Genomic DNA, 12,851 nt, shown 5'->3' with positions numbered 1-12,851 from the left:
ACACACACACACACACACACACACACACACATATATATATCATGGCACTCCGTCGGTTACGACGACGAGGATTCCAGTTGATCCGATCAATGGAACAGCAGCCTGCTCGTGAAATTAACGGACAAGTCTCTGAGTACTACACAGACACGTGTACCCTTAACGTAGTTCTCGGGCAGATTCACATTTTACCCCAGAAAAATAGTTAGGCAGTGATGTCCTCTGACTGGCCTGTACTTTTAACAAAAGTCTGGTAGAAATATATTATCCTGTGTTCTTCAGAGTTGTCACTTGCTGATGAAGCCCCAGCAGAAGATTAAAACTTTGATCCCAATTTTTCTGTTCACAAAGATAATACATATAAAGACAAGGGTTTTTACATGTAGCTATTATACACAATAGAGGCTAAAATCTATAGATATATTCTGCAGTACAATAATTCACTGAAATAAAACACTATGAACTCACAAGTAATACCTCAATTGAACCAACTGTCAACAATGTCTTATATGCAATTGTATTTTTATAATTCACTTAAGGCTTTAGTAATAGGGGACTTATTAGCGATATCTTGGCAATTTATCCGGTGCAGTAGCAATTCTGCTACTTCGTCACCCTTTATTTGGATTTAGCCAGAAGGCCTGCAGTTTTATGGGGAGGGGATTAGTCAATAATATCAACCTCAACACTAAGCTGTCAATTTATTTTATCTCTGGAGGGATGAATAGTAAATTTGGCTTCGTTACGATTTGAACTCAGAAGGTAAAGAGCCGGGACGAATGCGACAAAGCATGTTTTATGACGCTCTAACGATTCTGGCACCCCACCGTCTTATAATAAAGATGATGATGATGATGATGACGACGAGTTTTTGTTTGCCGCAGGGGCGTCGGATGAGGGGGATGATTTCTGACTTAGTAAAAGGCCAGTAAAATTTCGAGGTTTTGAGGGGTGGGGACGAACTAGTTCGATACCATCAACTCCAGTATTTAACTGGTACTTTATTCTATCGACGCTGGAGGGATGAATGTTACAATTTACTTCGGTGGAATTTGAATGATAAAGAACTTGTCATTTCATTTCTGTTTACCGAAACCCAAAACACCCAGCAACGACTACCATGAAATTCAAACGAATATAACAATTGCATGAGAGTGACTGACTGAAGAAGATTGAGATCGACGACGACGAAGTGAAATGGAATTTTCTTCTTCAGATTTGACAGTGTAATTAAAATAAGACTGATGTGTGAAATAGCTATTTCAGCTTAGCCTGAGGCAGCCGTGTGAGTTATTCATCAGGAGTGTTTCACTTGTGAAAGACCTTAACCTATACTATTAGCATATTACCGCAGGCCAATCAAAGAAAGTCTCTCTCATAGTGGGAAACAGAGAGAAAGAGAGAAAGAGAGAGAGAGAGAGAGAGTAAGGGAGAGAGAAAGAAAAAGAGAAGGAGAAAGAGAGATAAAACGATCAATTTACAAAGTGTATATTTCTTTAAATAGCCACCGAATCCTTATTTGACTAAGTTTGGTGGATAAGCTAGATTTAATAAAAAAAATCTGTTTCTATTCTGGTTAAAAACATGCATGTCCTCATGCATCAAATTTCCATCCTATATGTTTGTCTAGTTTTCTATTAGTTTAATAATAATATTGATGATTTCTTTTTCTTTTTTGTTGGCTACAAGGGTCCAAGGCATTGGTGGGGAGGGGTCATGAGAAAGGCAAAATGCAAAGGAGAACAACAAGCAAGAAACAATGGGATATTTGCCTCAAGTGAAGAAGTGAGATAAAGAACTACAGTATAAGCTTATTAATAAATAGATAATACGTATACAGTATAAGCATATTAATAAATAGACAATACACAGTAGGGTACAACAAAATAAGAAGTAGAAAGGAGTAACGAAAGAGGAAAGACAACAAAGGAAGATTGAGGGTATTCCACACACAATACCGGATTACTTTGACACAAAAGCAGATACCTTTTGGTGCTTACTGCCAGTCTACAGCCATCCATATAGTTATAGTATATTATATATCAAATTAATTGTACACTTGACATAAAATTTACTGTAGAGTAGCGCCATTTCCATTATAAACCTTTCCTTACACCTCAAGTGAGGCTTGAAGTAGTTTATTAGGTGTTGGCCTGAGAGGACAAGCTCAGCTTTCATATTTTTTTAAAGTACGTACTCTTCACGATTTCCTTCAGTTTGGCTGACAGGGAGAGAGAAAGTCGACCAAGTCTTCCATAAAAAAAGGTGAAGGTGATTCGCTTGATAACCGGGTCTGCCCTACCACGTAATACTAAATGTTCGACAGTTATCTATAGGCCAATAATACACGGACAAATAACGAATGATTAACGGACGGTTCGATCATTCTGCGTTCACCTTGATTAGGTTCGGTTTATTGGCGGCTCCAGTTGTTTAAGAGAACTTTCATGGAAGTATGAGAGAAAATATCTCCATACAAATGCCTATGCCTATAACTAAATTTGTTCTGCTTTAACGCTGTAGAAAGTTTCTGATAGAAAAAAAAAAGGAATCTGTACCGTTGTCAAACTGAATAAAAATAAATTTGTTATTGACATTGTTTCAGCTTATATATACATTTATATATTTTCGTTTAAAATTACTACATTGCGGCAATTTCGACATTTAAAATAACAAATGTATTACCATACATACATACATACATACATACGTACGTACGTACATACTCACATATATATATATTTGTATTACATACAAAGACACCACACGATGTACAGCAGCAATGACCTTTTAATCTCGATATTTTGCTGCAAATGGAACTTGATCTGGCATAGCTTTGGCTATTAAATATACTCCACCTTTGACTCTCGTTTGGGAATAATTTCCACAGATGCATTTGGTTAAGGAGTCTTGCCTTTATAACTTTTTCAGATTGTTCAAACACTAGCGTCTTCTTCTGGCGTTCCATTCTTGTATCGTTCGCTCATGTTGATTCAGATTCTTTTATGAAAACAGATGTTTCTGAAATTAAAGCAAAGCCTAAAGTTTGTAGTATATTTGGGAAATTGGGGAAATTTTGTTGTTAATTTTCTGTTTTTCTAGTTTATACAAAAATGGCTTGTTTGCTTCCGTTTCTATAAATTCTTTATTAAAAATGGCTTGTGTTCAATTGGTTTTGTGGATAAATGCGAGGTCCGTGCTTGTTTGTTTCCCTTCATTTGAATCATTCGCAAAATCCATCAAAATTAGAGATACAGTCTATGTATTATTAATAACAGTCTGTATACTATCGATACATCTCATGGCTTGGGCTGTACATTATATCATTAACACTGGTTACTATTCACTTAGCACAAATAATTTTTCAAACATTTTGTTGATTGCGCATTGTTCGCATAGTCAGTAGAAGCGACAAAATGACAATTCAGTTTTGATTTCAAATTAAATCCATACAACAGCATTTTGCTTTTGTCTCCTGTACATTTTTAGAGCAAGAAGAGTGCCTGGATACGTGTCAGAAATTCATTTTTAGTAGCTTGGTCAGTGAACAGGATGATCCCGGATGTATCTCAAACTGCATAAGTGGAAGTCTCTAAGATGCCGCACTTGTTTAGACATGTCGTTCCGAAACTTGATGTGATAATGCAGTGTGTCAGTGATATAAGCTCTGTAGATAGAAACCTCGGCGTGCACCTTGATCTCAGAGGCTATTATTAATGTTGTTAAGAAGTTCACCAACATATTTAACGAGTCAAGTTTATAAATCATAGAAGATGCAAGCTCAAATGTTTTTATGTTTCTAGCTATAACTCAAAGCATAGATACTAGCCTGAAGTTATATCTCTTGTAATAAACCTAACAATGTATTGCAGCATACCAATGTAACTTGAAGCCATTACACAATAATCCTAAAACACTTAGTAAATAATGTTGGTTTCAAATTTTGGGTCAAGGCCAGCAATTTCTGGGTTGGGGTAAATCGACTGGTGGTTATTTTATCGAGACTGAAAGGATAAACGGCAGAGTCGACCTCGGCGATATTTGAACTCAACGTGGAGTCGGAAAAAATGATGTTGAGCATTTTAGCCGACGCGGTATGGATCCTGCTAGCTCGCTTCTTCATACGTAGTAAGTTATAGTAGTTTTAAATTTTGGCACAAGACCAGGAATTTTGGGGGTTGGGGGAGTGGTAGTTAATTTATCGACCCCAAAAGGATGAAAGGCAAAGTCGTCCTCGACGGAGTTTGAACTCAGAACATAAAGACGGACGAAATGCTGTTAAGCATTTCATCCGGCGTTCTAACGATTCTGCCAACTTACAGCCTTATCTTTAGTAAATAACATTAGAAAGATTTTACAAAGCTTATCCTTAGCGGTGATCCTTTAACTGTGCTACTCATTGTTACAATAACTTACTGAAAGATAGTGGTCGTATCGATGGAATACATTACATTGAGAACAATACTAATACTCACAAACGCTAAAATAGGGGGACGAAATAGTATATGGTATGGGAGACGAAATAATGTATGGTATATATTATATGATTATACAATATACTCCTCCTTATAATTTAAACTTCGTAAACACCGTAAATCATCTTTGCTCTGTGGACTGCAGTTAATTTAAGATATTTAATGGATATTGATTTAAAGTGAGATATAAAATGAGTTTCGCCAAAGACTTTGCAGTATTTGTCTGTCATGTTAAGGTCCCTCTTGCTGATGATAGTGAAACAAATTGTCATATATACGAGGGTCGATTGAAAGTTCATTAAAAAATTTCGTCACAGGATATGTATATATATATATATATATATTCAGGTTCTTACAAATGTAGCACGCTAGTTAAGTCTTCAAATATATCTGGTGTAGAAAATCGCGTAACATTGATAATCGTAAAATCAACAGATTCATTACAATAGACAATTCTACTATGTTAATAGTGTCAGAAATTCTGATCTTTACTTCTTATAACAACTGTGGATTACACAATGGGGTTACAAAGCAACTTGAATTACAGAAGAACCTTTTTCGAATTGTAAGTCACAGCTACTTCTTTTACAATTTTAAACAAAAGTTTAGAATTGTTGAAATATTCAAACACTCCCAAGATTATTTATTTGACCAAAACACAACTGGTTAATACAGCTTATTTGCCACATAATGAGCTTATTATAACCAGAAAGATAGTTATATAATAAAGAATGAAACAAAACATTCATTTAATCATCAAGGATATCCGTTTTGTTTCCTTTAGTGTCTTTCTAACATATGAGACAGAAACCAGGGAAATAAAACGTTTTACATTAAAATAAATAAAATGAGGAAGACATCGTTCGTTGCATGTGTGACAATTGCGCTTATGAATTTTCAAACATTTATCTTGTTACCTAATAAAACCTAATTGTAATTATATATTATTACACTGCTGTTTTAAATTTAACCGCTTAAGCTTCTGACTAATGAAATATATACGTACGACTTTTTGTATAGGGTCTTTATAGCATTCAACAAACCACATACACAATGCACGTGCATTTTTCAGAAACAAACAACCTTATGAAAACTAACACACTTTTATACACACTTGTACGTACGTACACACACACACACACACACACACACACACACACACACACACACACACACACACACATATATATATATATATACACACGTATACATACATATATGGCTGTTTATCTATCTATCTATCTATCTATCTATCTATCTATCTATCTATCTATCTATCTATCTATCTATCTATCTATCTATCTCACAGAGGCAGAGACAAGAGATGTGAGTGCGTGTATATGTGTACATGTGTGTATTCATTTGGCTACATATCCCAGTGAATCATCTATCATTGTCTAATATACATTGTGCACAACAGGAATGTTCTATTTTCGCTCGTAATTAGGCATTCAACAAAACACACACAATTGAACGGGAAGCCGTCTGTCCACAAGAGACCAAGTAAAATATAGCTGAAGATTGTCCAACATGCTTACACGTTCATAAATTCCAGAATGTTTTTCTTCTTGTCTTCATCTCAAAAGACTTCCTTCTAAAATGAGCAAATGAAAACTGCTGGGAGTTCTTATTCACGAAAGCAAAATGTGTTCCTAAGTCGGAAGACGTATATAAGCGTATATGTCAGATGAATGTATGAATGTGTATTTTGTATATTTGTGTGCGCGCGCGCGCGCGTTTTTGTGTTTTATCTCTGTGTGTGTGCTTTGCGTGTGTGTGCTTGTAAGTGCTTTGTGTGTTTGTAAGTGGGTTTATTTATATATATTCCATTTCCCACCGCTCCATATAGAGACAGACAGAAACACGTCCACACACACGTGCACGTGCACCCACACGTTCACACACATTTTGTAAATTCATGTTTTAAAAAAATGTGGGAAAAATCACAATTTAAGGAAATTCTTCAGAGAAGTCAACGAGATTAGTTTTGTAGTAGTCATTGTTTTTTAAGTATTTGTGTGTGTGTGTGTGTGTGTGTGTGTGTGTGTGTGTGTGTGTGTGTGTGCAGCACACATATGTATGTGTGCGTGCACACACATACATACTACATATAGACACGAACTCATATCTACTTGTAAAGAAGTATTACTCATTCTTTTTCAATGACATTACAAAAGCAGACAGTAATCCAAATTATAAAAATAATTAATAAATATCGATTCGATCGATAATATCTGTTAAACCTTAGCGCAACGAGCTGGCAGAATCGTTAGCACGCCGGGCTGCAGATGTTGCTGTTATTTGCTTGAAATAATGTTTGGTTGCTCGTATCACCCAAACTCCCAAGACAATTGTTAGATATAACTTTTGCTTCAAGATTTATAAAAACGAATTAACTTCCCTATTTTCTTTCGTATCAACTAACGTAGTCTTTTTTCCCCTTCATCTCTTCAACAGGTTCATAGTGGATTCAGTGTTGATAACGTTAATATGGAATCGTTCATAACTTACGAAACCTCAATGGCTGCCATTCCTGCCAGCGAAAACGTAACAATGCCAGAGAGGACCCTGATATCTTGTTCCAACAACGACAGCGGTTATACGACAGCCAACTGCACTGAACAACAATCATACACCATTACACCGTTAGTAACACCTCTTTATATCAAACTCTACGTTGGTTTACTGAACGGGATCATATTTTCTCTTGGTGTCAGCGGTAATATATTCGTTATATTTATTGTACTCAGCGTGAAGGAGATGCGTACACACACCAACTTCTGTCTAATCAACCTCAGTTTCACCGACCTAATCTATCTACTTGTTTGCCAACCGGCCGCCGTTCTGGATTTTTACCAAGAAGAAAAGTGGACATTGGGAGAATTCATGTGTAAGTAGTTAACCTACGTAATAGTGATGGTAATGATGATGGTGATAATAATAATAATAATAATAATAATAATAATAATAATAATAATAATAATAATAATAATCCTTTCTGCTATTGGCACAAGGCCTGAAATTTTGCGGGAGGGGACTAGTCGATTACATTGACTCCAGTGTTTCACTGGTACTTATTTCATCTACAAAAAATATCCAGTTCAGAGATAAAGAAACAGCAGACAAAAGTTAGAGCAAACGTATAAATACTTAAGGATGAAAACAGACTATGACGCGCACAAATGAAGAAATGGTCGGGAAGGAATGATGAGATAAAACACTTAACACAAATGTAAAAAGTAATAAGTAAATAACATAGAAAGAAGTAAATATTAGGCAATAGGTATCAATATTCTGTCTTATTAATATGTTCAAGTTAGATTATTCTCAATGAGACTTTAACAGATACAAAACTGAAGTTATAAAGATAATTTTAAGAAGAATGGTGAAACGACTCATTAGGAAAAACCTAAAAGTAAAGCTTAAACAAAAGGGTTACAGAATGCCATGGTAAAGGGACGACAAGAAGACTCTTCACGTAGGATATGCCAATCTACACAGACAGGGAGATTATGGTAGATCAGTCGAACGTTGTTGTCAACGAGCACCAGAAAAGAAAATGCCTTCAAATCGAAGTAGCATTCTGAATCGATGATAATGTATTGTCCATATTGAAATATAGAAATCTAAATATAAAAGGTATGGAAATGAAGATGACTATAGAATTGACAATGTAATTCCAATAATGAAAATTGCACTGGGAATTACTAAAGCATGCAGACAAATATATAACAAAAACACTCGAGAAATTAAAAATATACACGACACACTGCAAATAGCTTGATTAGGAAGTGCATGCATATTACATCGAGTACTTTCAATGTAATAGAAAATACAGAACTAAAACAATACACTCTACATGCAAATAACCCACAGAACTGCGCTCGGTAATCCACAAAAGGGAAGCAATAAAAATAAAACAACTAAACAATAATAATAACAACGGCAATAAAACAAAACGAACAAATCACAACAACAATAATGATGATGATGATAATAATAATGCTCATTTCTGCTGTAGGCACAAAGCTTGGAATTTGAGGGAAGGGGCTAGTCGATCGCATGGAACCTTGTGCTCAACTGGTGCTTATTTTATCAACTCCGAGGGATTGAAAGGAAAAGTCTCTGAAACTAGTCTCTGGATGCTGGCTTTGCTGGGTGGAAGTGCTTGTTTCGACTTTGAAAACATAAGGACACAGAAAATGTGTCTAGTCTAACAAGAAATGGTGTTTCCTAGGGCTAAATAACAGTAGCATTATAACATTACCTTACCTTGTCGCTGTTATTTAAAAAGAAAAACTGTAAACGTTCGAAGGGAGATAATTTCTTGAGATTGAGAAACATGATTATCATCGATTGCAAAGTGAACCTTAGATAACTGTTATTAGTTAAAACTATAAATGCTATTATAGTATACACCTTATATCGTTAATAATACATACATATATGTATATACATTAAATATATATATATATATTTCAAATACATACATTATACATTAGATACATATATGATATACGCGTGTATACAACTGATATCGGTATACATCTGATATAGACCAGATGCATAGTTTGCTAGACCATACGCAAGATGTTTTGCGAGACATCACGAGAGTAGATGGCCGTTGGCTAACAAAGAGTTCGTCCGTCTTTCAATAGGTCTTGTTTTTTATGTTCTGCAGAGCATGCACAACACTTCCTCACTTGGAAAGCCAGGTTAGGGAAATGGTTTGGTTACTGACCACCCACCCATAAAACATGTAGTACTGGGTTACAGCGTATCAATAACAGGATTTTCCTGATCTAACCTAGAAACGCTTCAGTACTGCCAGCGGCAAATTTAGCAAGCAGATCAAAATTGAACATTTTTGTCCTGCATGTTACATCCAAAGAAGATAGCGTTTGCGGTAAACTTCGAACGATTTTTTTTCACAACAGCAGTATTTTACAAACACTTCTTTCTCGTACTTGCCATCAGGATTGTAGATCAGTTGTGATTCATAGGTGTGAATTCCTCTAACGTAGGCGCTTTCTCACTCTCCACCACACATGCATGCATGCTTGTACAAATATCTGTGTGCTTGTGTGTGTGTGTGTGTGTGTGCGTGTGTTTGTGCGTGTGTTTTGCGTTTGCGCGCGCGCGCGCATGTGCGTGCGTGTGTATGTGAGAAAGAGAGAGAGACAGAGAGATAGAGAGAGAGGAAGAGACACGTCATCAGAATTTCAAGTCATGTTCGTGACTGCTGAGCAAAATGACATCGTCTCGTTACAGTATAGGACTGAGATGTGGACATTGTATATAATATACATCGCATGACTAGCGACATATTTGATTTGATGAGAAATATTATTAACCACGCAGTTGGTCATTTTAGAATAAAACAAAAGTAATCTTTGTAACTTAATTTTGGAAGCTATCTTTAAAGTTTGTGACAGTCCATCACAGGATGACTCATATTTGCCTGCTGAGTGGACTGGAACAATGTGAAATGAAGTGTTTGGCTCAAGTGTTTGCCAGTTCCAGGAATCGAAACCACAATCAATGAGGTTGCTGCTTTGTGTTTATCTGACCTAGTAGAAATAGCAGTCAAAATTTCAAGTTGCATATTTGTAAAAATAAAGAAAAGACTCACTTTTTACAATATACTACATACGCAATGTCTGAAAATAAAGGACAAGGGATTCATGGTTGGTGTACAATATGTGATACTATATATTTAATGACGTATAGCGTGTTTGTATGGTGATGTATATCATTAATTATTAAAGATATATGCCATCAAAATCTGTAATAAATCTATATAACGTATGTGTTATGATGTATCTAAATGGAAATTAACAACAATACATAACTCTCATATTGGCTTTTGGTACAAAATGCAAAGCTTGTTTACATCGGTAGCGGCGAGACAAATTCCCTTCACTACAAGCACTGGGAGTTATATGCACATCCATTTATGTTCATACGTGGACACATTTACTCATATAATTCAATGTTATCAACGTCTTTATTTGTCTTATATTGCAGGCAGGTTTGTGTACTTCCTGGAAAACCTGAGCACCAGTACAACCATCTTAACTATCATAGCCATCAGCTTGGAGCGATATTTTGCAATCTGTCATCCATTATTAAACTACAGCATGTTCAGCGGCTCCCGGGTCACAAAAGTGATTTTGGCAATATGGTTATTGGCTGCCTTAGTGTGTTTTCCTTTCCTGCTGACTTCAGAGCTGAAAGAATCGTCATTCCATGATGGCAGTGAAGGATATATCTGCATTAATGACATCCATTTGATATGGCAGCATATCTATCTATGGGTGATTCTTTTGCTGTTCTTTATTCTCCCACTTTTCCTGCTGATTATTCTCTATCTACGAATCATCTGCACCTTGCTCAGTCAGACTCTTCAGGGAGCAGCCGACACTAGAAAGAATTGTGCTTCGATGAAGTCACGGAAGCAGGTATATTGGTCTTTGACCAAGACTTTGATTAACTTTCTTTGATTTTTACTTATTTTATATCTCACAGGTAAAAGCAATTGCTAAATTTATATTCCATTTTCTGTGTGACATTAGTGAAATTGTTAATTGTAAACATTTCATTATCAAGAGAACATCTATTCAACTAATTCGGGAAATTCTTTTTTAACTAACTTAGCAAATAGTAAATTGTCTCTAATTTTGCAAAAACAGAATAAAGAAAGCTATCTTTGAGACTGCTTTGCCAATGACATGTAGAATGTTATACGGAAGACCGAATTAATTCGTATTTCTGTGCTATACGACAGCTACTAGAAGCCCAATCCTTTAGACTACCCCAATCCATAAGACTAATACCTTTTTTTTTTCTTCCTCCTAACATGCTTATCTATTCTGAATAGGCCGCCTACACTTTTTTCTGCAAAATAGGGATAGCTTATCCTGTTCAGGCCATATTATTAGCATTATCCTGCGTTTGAGAATTTAAAATCATTTCTTTAACTTTCTAAGACATCTCAACGCTTCTAAATGCAAACTTCGTTTGTTTGTTTACGTTCATCGTAATTTGAATATAACGTATGATAGCGTCTCATAAAGCGAGATTTCTATACATCTCAAGTTTTCAAAAAAAATTGTGGTGGGGCAGTTTAGCTTAATCGGTCTAGAACACCGTGACGCGTTATCACGGAGGTGTGAGTTCGTGTCTCATAGCTGGCCGCCTACACGTTTTTCTGCAAAATAGGGGTATCGTATCCTGTTCAGGCTATATTATTAGCATTGCCCTGCGTTTGAGAATTTAAAATCACTTCTATAACTTTATAAATTGTTTGATAGGAATAATGATGATGACGATGACGAGGACGACGAAAACGAATGGTGGTGGTGGGAGTGAGAATGATAATTTCAAGGTTTATACATCTATTTTAAACTCTTTTGCAGGTCGTCTACATACTGGCCACCGTGGTTACCATGTTCTTTCTCTGCCTGGTGCCATTGCGGATCCTGATTCTGTGGAAGATCTACGCTCCTTATGAACAACATAAGTCTTTGCCGTTCGTGTCGTACCTCAACATCCTGCATACGGTTCGACTGCTAACATACTTCAACAGTGCCTGTAACCCTATCATCTATAACCTGATTTCCACCAAATTCCGAGCAGCTTCCATGTCAGTGCTCCGCAGGTGTCGGAGCAGAGACCAGTATATGAGCTCCAACACAAATCGTTTGGGACGGATCGGAAAAAAGGGGCTTTGTGGCACGAACCAGGACAAAGCTTGCGGTGGTTGCGCCAAGGGTGGGCATCGCATTGGAGGTGGTGAGATTGGTGGCGGTGCTGGGGGTGTCGGTGGCACTAGTGTCGGGCAGGGCAGTGGTAGTATTACTACAGGTCTTACTGCTAGTAGCACCATAGCTTATCAAGGTGGCTGCCATTATCATTATACGGAGGATAGTAATTCGTTTTATGACACGGAACGTTCCAAGATGTCATCCACGATACTGTGAGATGTTACCTCCTTTTCAATAATATATATATATATATATATATATATATATATATATATATATATATATATATATATATATATATGCATACATACATACATATACATATATATACATATACATTCACACACACATATATATATACATATACACACATACACACACACATATATATATATATACATATACATAAATATATAAATATATATATCTACATACATATATATATATATATATATATATATATATATATATGCATACATACATACATATACATATATATATACATATATATATACATATACATTCACACACACACATATATATATATATATATACACATATACATAAATATATAAATATATATATCTACATATACATAAATATATAAATATAT

General features: G+C 35.7%; 1 protein-coding gene across 1 annotated transcript in view; it reads left to right on the top strand.

Annotated features, from left to right (window-relative positions):
• LOC106876630 (growth hormone secretagogue receptor type 1) overlaps positions 1–12,457 on the top strand; it is a 34,582-nt gene extending 22,125 nt beyond the window's left edge. The window contains exons 2-4 of the mRNA XM_014925244.2: positions 6,930–7,362; positions 10,500–10,933; positions 11,891–12,457. Of these exons, the coding sequence (XP_014780730.1) occupies positions 6,963–7,362; positions 10,500–10,933; positions 11,891–12,454 (1,398 nt within the window). The 5' untranslated portion in view covers positions 6,930–6,962 and the 3' untranslated portion in view covers positions 12,455–12,457. The remainder of the gene's footprint in view (positions 1–6,929; positions 7,363–10,499; positions 10,934–11,890) is intronic.
• The last annotated feature ends 394 nt before the right edge of the window (positions 12,458–12,851 follow it).

This window comes from Octopus bimaculoides, chromosome 14 (assembly GCF_001194135.2).
Source record: "Octopus bimaculoides isolate UCB-OBI-ISO-001 chromosome 14, ASM119413v2, whole genome shotgun sequence".
In the NCBI taxonomy this organism is placed as follows: Eukaryota; Metazoa; Mollusca; class Cephalopoda; order Octopoda; family Octopodidae; genus Octopus; species Octopus bimaculoides.
This window is presented reverse-complemented; position numbering and strand designations above follow the sequence as displayed.